At 38.3% G+C, this 19,591-nt stretch overlaps 1 protein-coding gene across 6 annotated transcripts in view; it reads left to right on the top strand.

The window, feature by feature from the left end:
- LOC120419708 (YTH domain-containing family protein 3-like) overlaps positions 1 to 19,591 on the top strand; it is a 38,091-nt gene continuing 18,500 nt past the window's right edge. For 4 of the 6 annotated variants that reach the window (XM_052709665.1, XM_039582495.2, XM_052709666.1 and 1 more), the window contains exons 1-4: positions 1 to 839; positions 911 to 935; positions 17,768 to 17,908; positions 18,346 to 18,512. In XM_052709665.1, the coding sequence (XP_052565625.1) occupies positions 819 to 839; positions 911 to 935; positions 17,768 to 17,908; positions 18,346 to 18,512 (354 nt within the window). In that variant the 5' untranslated portion in view covers positions 1 to 818. Of the gene's footprint in view, positions 840 to 910; positions 936 to 17,767; positions 17,909 to 17,998; positions 18,113 to 18,345; positions 18,513 to 19,591 lie in introns of those variants that run through there. The other 2 variants (XM_052709667.1, XM_052709668.1) reach the window with 2 other exon arrangements.

The following is a 19,591-nucleotide window of genomic DNA, read 5'->3' as shown; positions in this document are numbered from 1 at the left end:
TGAAGCCGAAGCAGCAGCCAACCAACAGCACAGCAAAGCTGAGTCGATCGTGTTCCGAGCTGGCAGGCAGTGATTTTGATGGACTTGGAAGTGGTGAGAAGAGAAGAAGAAAAAAGTTTTCGGTTTTGAAAAGTGGTGAGCCAAATTGGGACCGAGTTTTTTGCGTTTTCTGGTTTAGTTTTGGCCTGGTCGGTGTTTCGGTGTGTACTTCCGGCAAGTTCCGCGTCCGATTGCGCCCCCGGAAAGCGGGTTCCGGTTCTCTTTTTTAGTTGTTCCAAATCGAAGAAAGCGAAAAAGTAGAAGAAGAGCCGTTTTGCGATTGTGTGTGGAAAAACGGGGTTTCTTTTTGCGCTAGCGGACGCTTTCTTTGTGGAAAAGTTTGTTCCGGATTTTCCGACGCTTTTCGCGGGACCGCGAGAACCGAAGCAACCCTTGGGTCCGGTCCGGAAAAGCACCTTCATCGGCAGAGGGAAAGAGAAAAAAAGCAGAAAGAAAACGAAGAAAGCAGCAGATCCAAGCAAACAAGGAAATTACTTCGTCGTTCCGTTTTTTTTCCTCTGTGCGTGTGTGTGTGTGCGCGTTTGTGCGAAAAAGAAGCAAAGAAAAGAGCCAACAAGAAAAAGAAGATCGAAACGAAAACAACAACAACTTGAAGCAGAAGCAGCAGCAGTCTAGCGAAAAGGAAAAAAACAATCCGCGGCCTACTTCGGGTTCAGGACAGTGTTTGACAGTCGGTCGGCGTCGCCCAGGGGGACAGAACTTTGTGTGTTTTGTTATTTGTTGACACCCAGGAGCCGGACAAGACGCAGCATCCACCAATGTCAACCGTGTCAGATCAGGTAATTTGGCACAACATCCCCCGCAAAAATGGAAGTTTTATTAAAATATTTTTCTCTCTTACTTTTTTCAGCGGATGAAAGGACAAGGAAATCACGGTAAAGTCTCGAAGTGACCCCAGGGTGGTGGAAAAATCCTAACGAAATCGCAAGCTCCCCCCAAGAAGACTTAGTGTCGAGAGTAGAGAAGAGCTTGTCACTTTCCGAGTGTTCCAGCAGCTCCGTTACATTGTTTCTGCTGCGCTTGTCATAGATTCTGCGACTTTGATTTTTACTTTCCTTACTGTAAATTGTTGTGTGTTTTTATACTTTCGCCTTCATCAGTTGCCTCTTTGTTTGTTGGACCGTTTCTCCTGCACCACAAGCTTATCATCACTCTTCTGCTTATCATGTGCGTGTTTGCGTTGTGTTGTTTGGTTTGTTATTCTGGTGTGTTTCGATTCGTTTGAGCATGGTGGAATTGGTTATATCTAGATAATTTTTTTTCAAAAGGTCCTATCTGCATAGGAAACCCATGAATCATAGGTTGTTTTGAAAATTTACTCTAGATATCTGGTAGTTTCCAAAAGGACAAATCTGGACCAACATGAGAAAAGAGTTGACAGCTGGAACAATTTCGCAAATTCTCAGGTTTCAGGCACCTTTTTTTTTACAAAATTCTAAATGTTAAACTACAAGATAAGATTAGTTAGGGGAAATATACCAATTTTAATCACTCTAAGCCGTTCGACCAATTCTAATCACTTTTGCCGTTTCCGCTATCAACATTTTCAGATGTATCAACAATGCAGAATTGCTTGCTCACTTTTATTTGAGCTATTTATTACTTTGGAACAGTGTCTATTGTCTGAAACTGACGGCTGCAAAATTGTCCAAGCAGTCCAAATGCTTATGCGCCCTTTTCAAATGTTGCTCCAGCTATAGTACATCCTTCCTTCCATTCTACCTAGTGGAATGTTACAAAGCTATTTTGAGCGATGGAAGAATACTAAACGTAGTCACGCGCAAAATTTTGGAAAAAACAATAGCTCAAAGAATTTTTTATTCTACATAGTCCCCTTTTAAAAATTTATAAAAGCCTTAACAATTTGATTCAAATCAAGAGTTTTTTTAAAAAGAACCTATAAACTATTGTCTTCCATATGTTTATAGGACCTATTCAAAAAAAAAAACTCTAAAAATCGAATTTGCAATCGAAAAGCACTTTTTTCGAAAACCGCTTTCTTTTCTAGTTTATGAAGTTGAAGATAACTGTCACAAAAAAAAAGTTTAACTTTTAGAAAAAAAATAAATAAAATAACGATGAGATACAGCAGCAAAAATATGATTTAACAATCAAATTGAAGTTTTAAAAGTGTCACCCTTAAAGCACTCAATTTTCAAATCAAGAGTTTGTTTTTAAAAGGCCTTCTAAACAAAATTTTATTTTTTTGCTTTTTGGGTGTTTTGAAAACCGCCTTGAGTCAGGGGTATTCAAAAACACCCAAAAAGCAAAAAAATAAAATTTTGTTTATAGGACCTTTTCAAGAAAAACTCTAGAAATTTGATGGTCTATTTGACATAAATATTTATTTCTAAATTTTTGAGAGTAATATTTGGAAAATGCCTAATTTTAACATTTAAGGCCTTTTCACATGTCTCGGCTCAAATTTGGCATGAGAGTTCCTTGCTCAAAATTGTTAGACCTGTATTTTTTGCTCGGCGATTAGGGTGGTCCTATAAAAAATAGGGGATTGCCTCAAAAGGATGAAACTCAAAAGGCAGAATCTCGGAAGGCCGACATTCAAAAGGCCGAATTTTGTCTTTTGCCCAGAAGGCAGAACGTCTCAAAAGGCCGAATGTCTCGAAAGGCAGAATGATTATGGAATTAAGAATTTTGTTCATATTTTCACGATTTTCATTGATTATGATATTCAATGATACAGTAAACTTACAAACTGTGTTCTTTTGTATAATTTTAAGCGAAATTAGTACATAATGAGTACATTCTGTTTATCTTTACCGATCATATTGTTACCATGCATAGAAGTGAGTAGAGTAAAATGAATTAAAGCATTTCAAAAGTGTTTCAATCTTGTTGTTTATTGAATTATGGTGACGATAACCGAAATTTGATCATTCGTCACTAAGTACTTAAATGAATTCAAACAATTACAATTAATTTTTTGCGGAGAATAAATTGAAACTTTTAAAATTTAATTATCAGCAATGCTAGAAAGTTATGCCTTCTTTGTTTCGAAACCAATGTTTATTACATAACTATGGTTTATAAAAATAATAACAGCAAACCGCGCCCAAAAAGGCGGAAACGCATTACAAACGTGTAGAGGGTAACGAGCGGGAATTCCCGGGAAATTGACCATTTTTGGACCTCTTGATTCCCGGGAAATTCGGTCGAGACTCCCGGGAAATTTAAACTTATAAATATCGAAGCAAAATTATATAATGTCCAATGTTCGATGTTCAAGTTCGAATAATCCAATATTTCTCTAATCTTCTTATTCAGAAAGTGTAAATTTATACTTGTCAAAAATTCCAATAACTATAATTTAGAGGAGCCAAAAAAAGGTGGACCCCAAAATTTACCTTAAACATTATTTCGCAGTTACACCCAAGATATGAAATCAATTGTTTTAATTTCAAATATTATTTGTTCTAATTATTTGTAAAAGGGAAAAGCTTTTTCAAGTTAAGTTCAATTACCATATCTTCTCTTGCGAATAGCAATCCAATCTAGTTTTTGTGGTCATTTGGGTTTTCTTGATAACTGTAAATATTTCTTCAATGAATATTTAATGTTGAACTTAAAAATTACAAAAAAAAACAATTTAATTTGTTGTTTTGAGTCGTTGTTTATCATATTGCAAAATTCCCGATAATGGGAAATTATATATAAGCTATATTAGTTATTTTTTTTACAAAAATCTAATAACAAGTTTGTGAACCTTTTGAAAAATCACTCAGTGCGAAAATATTTTAAACTACAATTTTGAGTCTTAAAAATCTCAAGAAACGATTTTGTTTTTGCAGATTCAGAAAAAAATCAAAAGTTTAATAGAGTTCCTCAAAACAATGAGGCTGCTTAAGGGGTTACATACATGTAAATCGGCAAAAATGTCAGAGGTCGGTTTGAGCACAAAATTAAACTTTTTTCATTTTTTTTTTCAGGGCATTAAAATATACATTTTTGTCTATTAACAAAACAAATTTGAAGACATTTGGTTGTATCATTGCCGAGATATAGCTATTCGAAGTTAGCAGTTTCAGAAAACGGGTGCCACGATATCTCAACATTGCTTCGACCAAATTGGCTCAAAATTTTGGTGAAGACTCGTTAAACCGGTCCCGTGTGCATGACGAAGGCCGATTTTCAAAAAGTTTATTTAAAAAAAAAGATAAAAATATTTTTTCTGTTTTTCATATAAAAAATCGCCAGTTTTTGATTTTTTGTATTTTTTGAAAATTCAAAATTTCAAAATCGGGCTTCGTCATGCACACGGGACATGTCTTGGGAGTCTTCACCCAACATTTCAGCCAATTTGGTATATCCCATCTCGAGATATCGTGGCACCTGTAAATCAACTTGGTGTTCAGAGAAAAACGCTCAGAAAGTTAGACATTTGGCTTTGCGCATGGCAAAATTCTGAGCTTAAATCGTCTTTAACTCATTTAAATCATGAAATATCTTCATGAAACTTTCAGGAGTGATTGAAAATCATCTTTTAAGCGGATTTAATAAATTTTCTGTAATATGAAATTTTGTGATTTGCTACATGTATGTAACCCCTTAAACGTTTCATAGAATTAGTATGAATTAACAGTAACTAAATTCATTTAAAATAAAAAAAATTAATACTTTTCATTTTAAATTTTTGACACTGTTGGCGTAGTAAAAAAACTCCCGGGTCCCGGGAATTCCCGGGAAATTGCCAAGTTCAACTCTTGGTTCCCGGGAAATTGAAAATCTCGAGAATCGTCACCCTCTACAAACGCGGTTTGCCTTATGAGATTCGGCCTTTTGAGCATTCGGCCTTTTGAGCATTCGGCCTTTTGAGCATTCGGTCTTTTGAGCATTCGGCCTTATGAGAATTCTGCCTTTTGAATTTCGGCCTTTTGGGATTCGGCCTTACGTAGGAGACCCAAAAATAGACTGATCCAAAAAAAATCTTTGATTGGCAGGACGTTTAAATTATGTCATACAGTCATCCCACATACACTCAAACCCCGATGGTTTGACACCAAAGTGTTCCGAATTTGTGGATTTCAAGGGTCAGTGTTTTTCTTTGAAAACTTGATATAAAACGTTAAAATGTACAGCCGGTCTATACATCAATCGAAAGATCGCAAGAAAAGCTTTCACATGAAGGTTAAAGCAAATCACTATGTTCTATTGTCGATTTGCTATGATTTGTTGAACATTGGCCGATCTGTAAACAGTTCCGAATATGAGGGATGACTGTAAAACTTTTTTTTTTTTTAATTTCCCGGGAAACGGGAAAAATATTTTTAAATCCCGGGAATTCCCGAGGTCCAGGGCATTTTTTCAAACAGTCATAAAATCTATGTTTGCATTTTATTTGTTTAGTTAAGCTTAAAATCATATAATTAGCTAAATACTATTAATTGGTGATAATCTACACTTCAAACTAAACAAGGATAGTAGTTTTTAGATAGCTTGAAACATTTTTTGTTCTTTGTTGTGTTTTGAATTTGAAATGTATCTCAATTTTCTAATCCAATGTGATTCAAATTAAATTAGTCTCTTATAAATATTTATTTTTCATTTTGTTTTAATTGAAATGACCAGAAAAGCTTCACAAATTTCTTTTAAAATGTAAAAAAAACAAAAAAAAAAAACAGTCAATTTAAAATTTGAGATAAATTTTAAACTTAATTAGGGGAAATATACCCATTTTAATCACTCTAAGCAGTTCGACCAATTCTCATCACTTTTGCATTTTTCCGCTATTAAATCAACATTTTCAGATGTATCAAGAATGAAGAGTTGCTTACTCACTGTTTTGTTTTCCTATTTATTACTTTGGAACAGTCAAAAACATTTTATGAAAGCTACTTATAATTCATGATCAAAAAGCTGATAGGCCGATAAAAGAAATAGGCTGAAAAAGGGTATAGTTCCCCTAGACTTTAATGTTTTTCAATACTTTACAAATTATCTTTAAGTCACTACCGCCATCGGTGTATTAATGCCGGTTTTTGATGAAAAAAAAAAATTAAATATGATATTATTTTTCAAATTTAAAATCATGAATACACAAATACTCACAAATACTTTCAAACGTTGCTCCAGAAATGATTCCTAATATTTGTATAATACATTTTTTTAATAGTTTAAATCTCTTATCGATTACTAAGTATTCAGCTGTTCATCTGTTTCCACAACAAAATCAGAATTTTCAGACCAAAATTTGACTTTGGTTTGAATTTAGGGAATTCCCGGGACAAAATATAAAATTCCCAGGATTCGGGAATTCCCAGTTAGTAAAAAATCCCGGGAATTCCCGGGTTGGACCCGGGTAAAAATTCAAAATAGATAAAAAAAATTAATTACAAGCCATGGTGCACGCTAAAATAGTTTTTTCGTGGAAAGGTAGCTTAGGGGGTCCCTTTTCGATATCTGTGACCTAGAAAATATTTCCCCGAGGGATTTTAATTTTTTTTCATTAGATATATAAATGGAGACGCACGGTACTTTTGGGGGAATGGATGGATGGGAAATTGGAGGAGCTTTCCGGTAAAAATATTTTCGAGACTGAAAAATCAAGTCTTTCATATAGAAATTGCCAAAAACCACAAAAAAAACCTAAATGGTCAATATGGAGACTTTTATGTAAAATTGTCTGGAGAATCGACTCTCGAGTTCGGTTTTTGAAAATTTAGATGTTAAGAGCACTTTTGAAAAAAAAGTTTCAGTAAATGATTTTTTTTGAGAAACATATCATCCTGCATTTTTTGTGAGTCTTTTTGTAACATCTCAGGCTATTTCCCCAAAAATTTTGAACGAAAAAAAAATCGATGTCACCTTTAAATTTAAATTACAAAATATAAAAGTATTTAAATAACTAACGCCCTTCTCAAATGTTTTTTTCGAGTACAATTTGCTCCATATACACAAAAATGGCTTATATAGGCCTAGGATTGTATACAAAGTTTCATTGATATCGGACAGGGTCGGGTACAAAAAGTACCAGAAAAAATCCTCATTTGAGCTGGAATTGCTCTGATGCAAAATGACAAAAGTGACACAAACAATAACCCTTCTTGCATCATATCGATAAGGACGACGACTCGCAATCTAAATCTCAACTGCGAAAGGAAGAAAGCTCGAGCGCGTGCCAATTAAAAAAAGAGTTCAACGAAAAGCAACAAACCGACTAAACAACAAATCACGAGACGTGACCGGAAGACTCTCGGCCGTGGGGCGTGGGTGGTGCGGCTCGGTGCGACGCCGCTGTTTAGCGCTGCGGTCTAGTTTGTGTTTCTAAGGCCACGCCGATGACGATGACGACGCCGTCGACGCAACACTGTAGTTGGCACGAATGAAATGACCAAACTCAAGGCACGGGGTCGATGGACTCTGGGGGGTTTGGAGACTACAGTCAACTCGCTGTTTGTCGATGGTTTCAGGGTGGTTGATATTGCTTCCTGCGGAATCTTTTTGCAAAGTGAAGGGCATCTTCATCTGCCCCCACATTCCGAAGAACCAGTCGAACTCAAACATCTCCGAGTCTCCCTCGTACGAATTCATCAACATCGAAAGTGCAAGCGCAGCACGGCAACTTCCCAGTCGCGTGACCTTGAACTTGAGAGAGTCAGGAGGGTTGCCCCCGACCCGCGATTGAATTGGGAGTCCAGCCGTTGGTCACGGTTGAGGTGCGCGCGCCCCACCAAGATCTCGCGACTCGCTTCAAGTTCAATGTACTTCTCGTTGGCGCAAATACGCATACCTGCAGCACCCGGTTTGGTAGTGGTTGTGCGGTGCCTCGTGATGTTGCGGTTTTTCTCAATTTCTTTATGTTATTGGTCCAGTTTCCGCGACGTTCCGCCGGTTGAGTGAACGCGGTTGTCTCAGCATTCAGCAGAACCTGGCTGGAATCGACCCGCGTCGTTCAAGAACACACAGAAAGAGATCGAAGTCTATTCTAGTCCAGACCGAGTAATTGCTGCTCGCAGTTCGGTCCAATTCCGGGTTATTTTTGGTTCAACCAAGCGGCGGTGTATTTTTAGATAAGAAAGTAAGTACACCAGTTGTGCAAGTAACACAACGGTGCCCACTCAGCGCGTTCCGTTTGAATTCCGTTTAGAATTCCGCTTGAGCGAAAAAAGTTCGATTCGAATTCTAAACAGTGTTCGTTTTAGATTCTAAACCGTATTCCGTTTCAAACGCAACAACCGGTTCCGTTTGACTTTTCGCCGCAAATCGGTTCAAGCGGAATTCAAACGGAATCGAAACGGAATGGACGGGTTAGTTTTGACAGCCGCTTCTTCTTCTTCTTTTTTTCTAGGTGTTTTTCTTTTTTGTTTTGGTTGAATCCAAATTAATGGAATTCAACCAGAAAGGTTGATTTATCTTGATTTTCTTACTTTAAAACTAGTTTTATTTATTTTCCGTTATATTAATAGTTGAATGAAACGCGGCCCAACCCTGAGTCCCCTTATTTTAATTATTATGTTTGTAGGTTAACAGACAAAATATTGAAGTGGATTCTTTCTATTCGCACTTTTTGCGTTCGATTTCCACTTCCTGTTCCTGCTGTTTACGTCCAGCTTCTGCCTTGGCCTGCCAAGCAGCTTCTACCTCCTGTGCTCGCTCTTGAGCTTTTCCGCTTTGGCCGCCTCGTTGAGCTTCTTGTCGTGGTTCTCCAGCAGCAGGACACCCAGCGAGCGGTTCATTTTCAGGTCGGTCAGCGACGGCCGTTGAACATACAGGACTTGACCTCAAACAGTTGCTGCAGGAGACGTTTGGTGGACCTCAAGTCTTGCAGCTACTCGATGATCAGTCCGGGACTTTTAACGGCGGTGCGGGTAAACCCTGTGGAACCACGCAACTTGTCCGAGGGGGCCGATTTGATGGAGCCGTTGTCCAGATCGAACAAAGTTCCGGAAAGCTGGCGCTTTCAATCGACGTCATGGTGGAAGACTGCTAATCGCACGTAAGCTGCTTAAAACCGAAGGCAAAGTTGGGCAGTCTTCATCAACAGCAGCGGCGGTCGCAACTCCGTTGACGGAATGACCAACCAAGATCTTCGACGAGGCGATCTGAAACAAAAGGAAGAGGTTTGTCATTCATAACCTATAAACAAGTTAAAGAAATCCGTCCAGACCTTCTCCAGCACCACAACCCGGTAGAAGCAGTTTTCGTACGGCACCGCGTAGATTCCTTCGACCTGAATCTCCTCATATTTGACCGGTTCCCCGGCCGTGCCCAGCTGCCGGTTGATGTCGTTTCGCAATCCGCTTCGTAACTGGCCAACATAACCCAAGCCCGGACGTCTTCAAATTGGAACTGCTTTGGTCTAGTACGACCAAACGTCGTAGTGTCTTAGCCCCTCGGACAGTGGAATCTGTAGGAATTGGCGGCTTGCCTCCGAAGAAGTTGGAAGGGACCAACACTTCCCGCGTTAATGATGGAAGACTGGTTTGACGAGACAATTCCGGTCAGATCTTGGGTGGAATCAGCCAAACCCGGTGCTGCCGGCTTGATCTTGATGACCACAAACACAAACCCGTACCGGTTGGCCCGCCGCTGGTACCTCTGGGGTTACCGCGTTGTCAACCACCTGTGATAGTCCTTCCCGTCGCTCGCGTTGTTGTTGACCAGGGTGTGCATCCGAATCTGGTTAATCGAACCAAACTAGGCAAACAGCTTCCGATCGATTTCCTCCGTGATCTTGTCCGTCTTGAAGCTCGCGTAAACTTTTGCTTTCCACGGCTGAAGTTTCTCGTCGCGCATCCATTTCCGAGCAACCTTCGCGTTCCGTCCACACCCAATTGATTTGTATTCGGCTGAGCGCTCCAATCTAGGCCATCTGGTGGTCATCGGGATGACAAAGGTGATGGTGGTGATGACAACGGTCCAGCTGCTTGGTCACTGCCAGCTCGTGCACCTCCATGCGTCTGTTTTGGTGAACTTTTTTTCCGTAAATTCGGCCAACTTGGATGGTATCTTTATCCGGCGCTTTGTTGTCCTCCTTATCCGATATAAAGACGGCTCTGCAATGAGAAGTATTGTTCAGATTCTAGTCAAATCATTGAAATAATTTTATTCTTACATGTTTGGCGATCCAGTTTTTTTTTGTAGACTTTTGAGAAATTGATGTACTCCCAATGATCTCGTCGCAACATAACATGAGAAAAAAAAAAATAAAAAAAAATAAAAATGAAAAAGAAATAAAAATTAAAGAATACTAAGTAAATGGTAAATAAAAAAAACTGCAAATCCCAAATGCCGAACAGGTTCAGCAACATGCACTGATAGACTTGACCTCAGATCTCGGGGAAACTCGCCTGTCCCGCACCGGCCATGTTCCGCTTGTCTCCGGTTAGTGTTTGCGGCACACGGCCAATGTTTCCAACGGTTCCAGTCGGCAGCATTGACATCAACGGGAACGGGTTGTTTGAGGGGCCACCAGCCAGCAGTCGCGAAGGTGATGCCAGAGTCGATACCAGATTGCCAAGGGCACTTCCAAAGCTGAACGCACGGTTTTCAGGAGCTCCCAGGTTCAACCCAGCCATGTTCGAGGCCAATCAGGACAGCGATTCAACAGAAGGTCCCGGGAGGATCTGACCTCCCAGCGCAGAAGCGGTGAAGTGTGCTTCCAGAACACGATGCTAGCGCAGCACTCCCGTTGGCGGTTGTTGCTGCTGTATAACCAGTAGACACCAGTACTGCGACCACTAGCGTGCCCAGGTCCTCAAGGAAGGTGGGGCAAAAATATTAGAGTTTTGAAAATTTCGTCGTTTATGGACACCCCTTGCCCAATTTTAGAACAAATTTCCGAGGATGGTGGGGCAACTGCCCCATGTTGCCCCACCCTGGGCACGCTAGTGACTGCGACATTCCCATGATGACTTCGGTCATGGCGGGGCTAACATTTCCCACGCAAACTTGCAGACACGTCAGGATGGTACTGAGCGTCTCCGGTGGATGTTGACTTCACGGCGCGAGGCCTAGCGTACAAGTTGGTCCTTTGCAGTGTTTAACGACGAAGAAGCTGCAGAGGTAAAATAATGATTTAACAGCTTCTTGATCAATTTAGTCCCCTCGACGAAACAAACACGTACACGAATCGACGCCTCATGATTCCGACGACTTCAATCTGATTTCCTTCTACGCTGACGACGCCGCTTTTAACAACCACAGCGGTGAACGCCTCCGCTACCTTCTCGTCAAAAGCCGTAGAATTGTCCGTCACTATGGCGCGGTGCTTTTCCTCATCCTCATGGTGGCTCTTGCGTGTCATAGAATCCAAACGCTATCCGACTGTCGTTTTGACCATGATCGTCAAATCGGCCATTATTCCGACTTGGCACAACCGATGTGCCGGTCAACCTCGACGATCTTCTGCACCTCGGTCGGTTCCGTCAACAGCACGTCATACGCTTCTCCACGGTCATCACCACACCTAAAATAGGAAACCAGGCAAATCTTTACCCAAACTGACCTTACAGATTCCGATCGCCACAGAATCGATTATCGTGACTGTTCCTCAGATAGTCCTTGACCGCAACTCTCCCCGCATCAGCTTGAAGGCGTCCATCGAAGCCTCGGAAATAATGCCGGGAGTTTTGTCCGCCAGCTACAGGCGCAACACGGTCGAACTGAGCCAGATGACTGACTGAAAAGTCCAAAATTCCCATTCTCAGCCGAGGATCGAGTTGATGACCGCTACGTTTAAGTTAAAAATTACTAAAGCAGCCTCCGATTCGGCGGTCGCCTTCTCGCGCCCTCGTTTGGCCGGAGCTGCTGCTGGATTTGGAAGGGGAAGCTGCACCTGAAAGGAGGAAGGAAGTAAAAGATTTTAATGTAGAATGCTACACCAAGTTCTCTTTTTGGAATTAGTTGAAAAAAACTCCCCGGTTACGCCACGCCACCACAATCACTTCCGGTTCCAGCTGCTCCTTTACCACCTCCTTGGATCGCGCCGTTCAATTTTTGGCTTTTGTAGCAGGGACCTTAAATTGGGCACGGACCGGGACCAAGATTTAACGGTCATCAAATCGACACTGATCGCCGAATCGGCCTTCAGTCCCGATGTGCCTGTCAACCTTGACGCTCTTCTGCACCCTGGTCGGTTCCATAATTAGTTTCTTTATCGCCTAAAACAGAACCCGGTGTTAAAAATTAATTTCGCAAAATCCTACTCAAACTGACCTTATCGTTCGTTCGCTCAGTTTCACGAGATTCTCGCTTTTGGTCTGGTCCATGGCAAAACGCGCTCTGTCCATCACGCTGCACGCCAACTCTACCTCGATCTTAGTGCCACGACTACATCGACTCCTGAAGATGATCCGCTGAAGCGCAGGTGCTATCTGTTCTGCATGTCCGAGTTGGCCTTTTTATTTTGACAGCAGTCATCTTCCACGATGCGCAAGATGTACTTCCGGTAGAGTACTTCCACGGAACGCAACACTCCAGTTTGTTTTGCCTCGGTACTCTAACTTCTCGAGTTCCCCGACGGCCCTTCATGTGTACATTCACTTAACACTTGACCATGTCCTCGCCCAGTCGATCCATAGTCTTGTACCGCCTTATTACGGCCCTTGGCAACAGCCTGCACCTGCGCCAGATTCGTCGACATGCAAACGATGATGATATCCTGCGAAAACTGGACCGAGAAATGAGACCAGCGACCGCCGCTGCTGCTTCCGGCTGGGATGACAAAAAGGCCACAGACGCCAGAACGACGAAAAAGATGGCGGCAACGCCGGAGACACGACGGGTTGACGAAGGCGACGCGGTCCATCAAGCGCATCGGAGCAGTCGCCGTTAACCAGAAGACCCGGGAGATGCTGGAGCAGCCAAAGGTCAAGCTCTTCAAGATGGCGATGCTTTCGCCAAAGAAGCGCCCCTAGGCCAGTCCGGCCAAGGCCAAATTGGCCACCACGTCCCAGCCGCTAGCGTCGGCCAAGGCAGAGTTCAGTGCCGCCAAAAGCGCCGACGAAGGTTGCACAGGTTCCTACTCTGGTGGAAACATAGCGTTAGCAAAATGTCCATGGACCAGATCAAGGCTAAGATTAACCGGAGCGCGCGACTGACCGAGTTGAAGAACTCACTGAACAAGATTCAGAGTGGGTCCGACAAGCTGAACAGGATGGAGAAACTGGAAGACACATGAAAGAAGCCGGTTCCGCCGAGCCCGGGAACGTTGGCCAGGAATCTAAGGAGTCGTCGGTTATTGGGTTAATGGTCCGAATCATCAGAAATGCAGCGTTACTCACCTTTTATTTCCACAGTAAAATAGTTTTTCTTCGAAAAACGTGGCGCGAATGAAAACATGACCGAACAAGTTTTCCGATTTTTTTCCTAACACTTTGACGTTTGATTGCCAAAAATCAACAAGAAAACCGCTTCGGCGAAACGCGGCGAAATGTCATCGAGGTTCCACCATACACCAGCAGGTGTCGCCCTTGTGCAAAAATTGCTCAAACGGAATCGAAGCGGAACCCAACCAGACAAACCGTTTAGAAAATTTCGAAGCAATTTTCGAAGCGGAATTCGAAGCGGAATGAACCCGTCAAGCGGAGAACGGTTTGATTGGGTGGACATGGTACTTGTTCTGTGTTGTTGCAATTTATGGCAGTGTTGGACGGGTTTTGCGGGGGTGTGGCGTTCGGTTGCAACTCAGTATGATACCTGCTGGGACTGCGACGCGACACGGGTTCGATCTCTGGTTTGATTGGATAACTTTTGCGGCCGTGACATGGGACTGCGACTATACGGAGGTGTGGGAAGTAATGAAGGTTGGACCCCTGGGTAATGTTGTTGAGGTTTGTTTGCTTACAAAGTTTCTTGTAAGAATGTTCCATGAAGTTCTGCAAAAAATAACAACTCACGGTTCAGATCAGTGCTCCAGAATTGAGAACAGAATTGAGAGAGTTTCTCAAATCGCAATCGCGAATAAGGGATCGTGCAGAAACCACGAGACCTTACAATTTGAAATATTCAACCTACCCCCTCACCCCATTTTTGGAAGCATAGAATTTAAAAAAAAAGAATAAGTATCTAAAAACCTAAACATTTTTGAACTTTTGAATCTTAGAATTTTATCAATTTCTGAATTTAAAAATGTTTAACTTAAAGAATTTTTAATTTTTGTCTTTAGGAATTTCAAATTTTAGAATTTTTGAATTTAAGATTTGAATTTTAGATTTTTAAAATTTTAGAAATCTTTTTTAAGTATTTCAGAAAATTTAAATGTTTAGAATTTCCGAATAAAAAAAATTCTATAATTTTTTTAATTTCGAAAATTAGATGTTTTTTTGAAAGCATGGATTTTTTAATTAAAAATACTCGCAGATCTTTAAATTTAAAAAAAAAATGAATCTTGGAATTCAAGAATTTAAAAATTTTCAATTGAAGAATTTCTGAATTTTTCAATTTAAGACCCCGTGGCGCAGTGGTTAGCGGCTTCGGCTGCCGATCCCTCATGTGTGCTAAGGGGCTCGGGTTCGATTCCCGACCATCTCCTCTGGGTGTTCTGTGTTTGTCCCGTTAGTTGATAAATTCAGTCTGAAAAGACGGTGTGATGTCTATTATTATAAAGACTCTAAAAACTGTAGAATTTTAGACTCTTAAAATTTTCGAAATCATTTTTTGGATTTTAAGAATAATTAAATGCTTAGAATTAGAAAACAAATCTACTAGTTTTTGAATTTCGGGATTTATTTTTTTAAATTTATTTTGGAAGCATTATTTTTTATATAAAAATATTTGAGAATTTAAAATATATGAATTTTCGAAACTTTAAGTTTTATATTTTCAAAATGTTGGATTTTAGGACTTTGAGAATTGTTAATTCTAGAATTTCTGAATTTTTGATTTTCAAATCTTTATTTTAGAATTTCAGAATATTTGAATGCTTAGAACTTCCGAATAAAAAACAATATTCTACCATTCTATGAATTTCGGAATTTAGATGTTTTTATTTTTTTATTTTGAAGGCATAGAATTTTTGAATGAAAATACTCGTGGATCCAAAAATTTAAAATTTTTGAATCTTAGAATTTAAGAATTAAAAAATTTGGACTTCAAGAATTTTTAATTCCAGGATTTCTAAATTTTTGATTTTTCGACTCTAAAACCGTACAATTTTAGACTTTTAAAATTTTAAGAATATTTTTTTTAAGAATTTAAGAATATTTCAATGTTTAGAATCAGTAAAAGTCTAATAATTTATTGAATTTCGGGATTTCAATGTTTTTATTTATTTAATTATTTATTTTGGGAGCATTAATTTTTAAATAAAAAAATATTTGAAAATCTAAACTATATAAATTTTTGAATCTTTGAGTTTTATGTTTTCAAAATTTTAGAATTTAAATATTTTGGACTTTAAGAATTAATAATTCTGGAGTTTTTTTTGGAAAAGGTTCAATAAACCAAAATTCCAGTTTGTGTTTTTTGGGTGTTTTTGAAACCGCCTTGAGTCAGGGGTATTGAAAAACACCCAAAAAGCAAAAACTGAAAATTTGGTTTATTGGACTTTTTAAAAAAAAAAAAAAACTCCAGAATTGTAGAATTTCTGAATTTTTGAAATTTTTAGCCCGTAGATTCTGAAATCGTAGAGTTTTAGACATTTAAAATTTTAGAAATCTTTATTTTAGAATTTAAAAATATTTGAATGTTTAAAATTTCCGAGTTATAAACAATATGCTACCATTTCTAGAATTTCGGAATTTGTATGTTTTTTATTTTATTTTGAAAGCATAGAAATTTTAAATGAAAATATTTGAGATCCAGAAATCTAAGAATTTTTTTATTGTTGATTTTTGGACCCAAAGAATTTTTAAATTTTAGAATTTCTGAATTTGATTTTTTTTTTAATTTTAGACTCTTAAAACCGCAGAATTGTAGACTTTGAAATGTTTAGAATGTATCATTTAAGAATTTAATATATTTAAAATGTTTAATATGTTTTAAGAATGTTATGAATAAACAAACAATCTATTTTTTGAATTTCAGATGGGTTCTTATATTTATTTTGGTAGCATAGAATTTTTAAATAGAAATGTTTGAGATTCTAAAATATATGGATTTTTGAATCTAAGAATATTATAATTATAATTGTAGTATTTTGAAATTTTGGACTGGATATTTCATAATTTTGATGTTTTTTTTTATTTTGAAAGCGTAGAATTTTTATATGAAAATATTCGGAGATCTAAAAGTCTAAGAATTTTTGAATCTTACAATTTTGGAATTTAAAAATTTTGTCAAACGTATTATTTTTAAATACAAATATTTCAAAATCTAATAATTTTTGAATGGGGACTATTCATAAACCACGTGGACATTTTTTTTAAATAAAAATATTTTGGAACCTAAAAATCTGAGCTATTTTTAATTTTTGGATTTTTGTATTTTCCAAATTAATAATTATATTATTTTGAACTTAAAGAACTTTTGATTTTTTCAATGTTAGACTTTTAAAATCGCAGAATTTTAGACTTTTCCAATTTTAGAATATTTTATTTAGGAATTTAAGAATTTAAATGCATACAATTTAAGAATTTCAAAAGTTTGTACAAATGTTGGAGTTTTTTTTTATTTGAGAGCATAGAATCTTTATATTTATTTATTTTTAATCTCAAAATTCAATAATCTAACAATTTTGGTATTAAATTTTATAAATCTCAGAATTTAAAAATTTATAAATTTAATAATTTATTTTTTAGATTTCTGAAATTTAAGAGCCGTAGAATTTAAAAAATTTATTTAGATTTTTTAAATTGTAGTATCTTCGAATCCTTTAAGTCCATAAATTTAAAATTTCAGAATTAATTTTTTTTTATTTTTAAAATTTTAGAAAATTAGAATCTTTGATTACTAGATTTTTCGTTGTATACATGGGGAGGGGGGAGTGGGGTGGGTTCCTATTGAATTTCTCAAAAAGTCTCCACGTGGTTTAGGGATGACCCCTAAAGTTTTGAACAAATTTTTAATTTTCGACCTTCAAACCTTTTTTTTATTTTGACCTTGGATAAACAACATACTAGAGCACGCCATTTCCAATCGAAATAGAAAAATGTAATCAACTGAAAACATTTAAACATTCTAAAACAATTCTCAATACTTGTGTGTTTCGTGTTTTGAAATGTGTCCCAAGTTAGTGTCCAGCGTACATGCTTTTAGATCTAGTTTTATGCAAATTCGTCCTGTTTTTTTTACCGTTGGATTTCCGCTTATTGCTCAAATGCCACCCTTTTTCCTTCCCAGAGACAACCACAATAATCCTTTCCTCCTTGCGCCCGAGGGGCGATTCGCAGTTGATTTCTGCACGAAAAGAAGCAGGAGCAAAAACGAAAGAAACCAGCACAATTCCCATATTATTATTTGCCAAGTGACAAGCTATCATGTTTCTTCCATCCAGCACCACTACTGCTGCTGCTGATATAGATTGCACATTCTAACGCTCTGTAACCCCATTTCGGGGAAACGGATGTCCGGTTTAGTTTTCTTGCTTTTTTTTTCGCTTTTGATTTGTGTGTCGTAGATGTATGTTGCACTTTTTGACCTGCTTCACTTTGTCGAGCTCTTTTTTTTTGATTTGGGGGTGAATTCTGGAAGACGGTCATTTCAACAGTGTTTGTCCATTTTTCTCTCTTTCTTCCTTGGTGTTCTTTTTCTCGCTCTCTTTCTCTTGTTCTCGCTCTACGAATCCCTTGTTGAACTGCGTACTGGGCTTCAGGTTATGGTTATGGCTCGCAGCAGACGACAACGACGAACAACAGCAGCAGTGGCAGTGCTTCGTTCCAGTATCCTCCGTTCAGCGGCGTAGGAGACGCCCCGGCCTGGTCCAATGGAACCGACAGTATCGCTATAATAGGTGGTGGGTACAACAACAACAATAGTAGCAACAAAGCCAACAGCAGCACCAATAGCAATAGCACTCGTAGCGCCGCAGCTGTCCAGCATCATCTTCAGCAGCAGCTTCACCATCTTTCCTCTTCTGTACCGCAACCAATATCCAACACCCATCAAACTCCCCACCACCACCAACAACAACACCATTATGGCAGTAGCAACGCTCACGGTAAAACCCCGTTGGCCGGACGTGTCCACCAAGTCTGAGAGTTCTTTTGTTTTTTTTCTTCTTCCTCCTCCAACAACAACAAAACATTCACCCACGTCCTTTCGCTTTTGTTACGACACTTGAAACATTCAAAACATTGCTTTCTTATACCCTGTAGATACGTAGAAAAAAAAACAGACAATATCTCGGGTTCTAATCGGAAGTTTGCATATTCTCTCTCACCCCTTAAAAAGGAAATGATTACAACAACTCATGGGGATCGCAGCAAATGAACCACGGTCACGCTGGTGCTGGTGCCACCGGAGGAGGATACTCGCAGAGAAAGCCGTACGATGACAGTAGCTATCAACACCGGAATCATCAGGGAGGAGGATATCACCAGGGTCACGATGGAATTAAGGTAAGAGGAGGGGGGTTTTTGGGTTAAACTTCTATTCAATTTAGACTCTATTGTTCCATGTTTCGATTTTCCGAAGTTCAATTAACCAAAAGTTTCTAAAAAACTTCGAACCACTAACAAACCACACCAAACTGATCCGAAGCGTTTGGTACGGTATGTCCACGCATCCTTTCTCCCCTGTTGATTCTGTAAAATGTGGGCCCATTCACAGAATCTGTCTCTGCGGTGAATGCAACACGCTCTCCAAAAACCCGCATCTACCGACTCCGGTTCCTACTCAAACAACAATTCCCATACAAATTAGTTGAAAATTGGTCGACTCCAACAAAATTATGCGACTCCGTCTTCGGCTTCTCAAGGAGTTATTACACTTTGGCAAACAAACAAACAAGACAAAATGTATGCAAGCTGAAGTTTCTGCAAACAAATGTTGGCGAACAAACAACACAGACAAACTGTCAAAATGTGCGAGTTTTTTTTTGTTTGTTTGCCGTAGTCTAATACCTTCTTCAGAATTTGTCGTCTCTGACTCTGGGTTCGTAAAAAAGATCCGACTTAGGCTCTGATTTTCGTAGTTTATTATTTATTATTATTATTATGTTTTTATTATTTTTTTTTGAGCGTAAAATATTTCAATACAAATATTTGAGAATCTATAAATCTAAGAATTTTTAAATCTTTGAATTCTATATTTTAAAAATTTTGTACTTTATGAATTCGAGAATGTTTGAATTTTAGACTATTAAGAATCGTAATTGTTTCTATTTTTATTTTGAAAGCATTGCATTTTAAATACAAATATTCGAGAATCCATAAATCGAAGAATTTTTAAATATAAGAATTACATATTTTCAAAAATTTTGAATTTAAAAGTGTTGGATTCAATGAATTTTTAATTTTAGAATTTCTGAATTTAAGTTTTTTTTATTTTAGATTTAAAAATTTTAGAATTTTTGATTTTTAGAGTTTTTTATTTTAGAATTTTTTATTTTAGAATTTTTTATTTTAGAATTATAGAGTTTCAGAACATTTAAATGTTAAGAATGTTTTTTTTTATATTTCGTAAATTTAGATATTAT

The sequence above is a fragment of the Culex pipiens genome, chromosome 3 (genome assembly GCF_016801865.2).
Source record: "Culex pipiens pallens isolate TS chromosome 3, TS_CPP_V2, whole genome shotgun sequence".
Lineage (NCBI taxonomy): Eukaryota > Metazoa > Arthropoda > Insecta > Diptera > Culicidae > Culex > Culex pipiens.
This window is presented reverse-complemented; position numbering and strand designations above follow the sequence as displayed.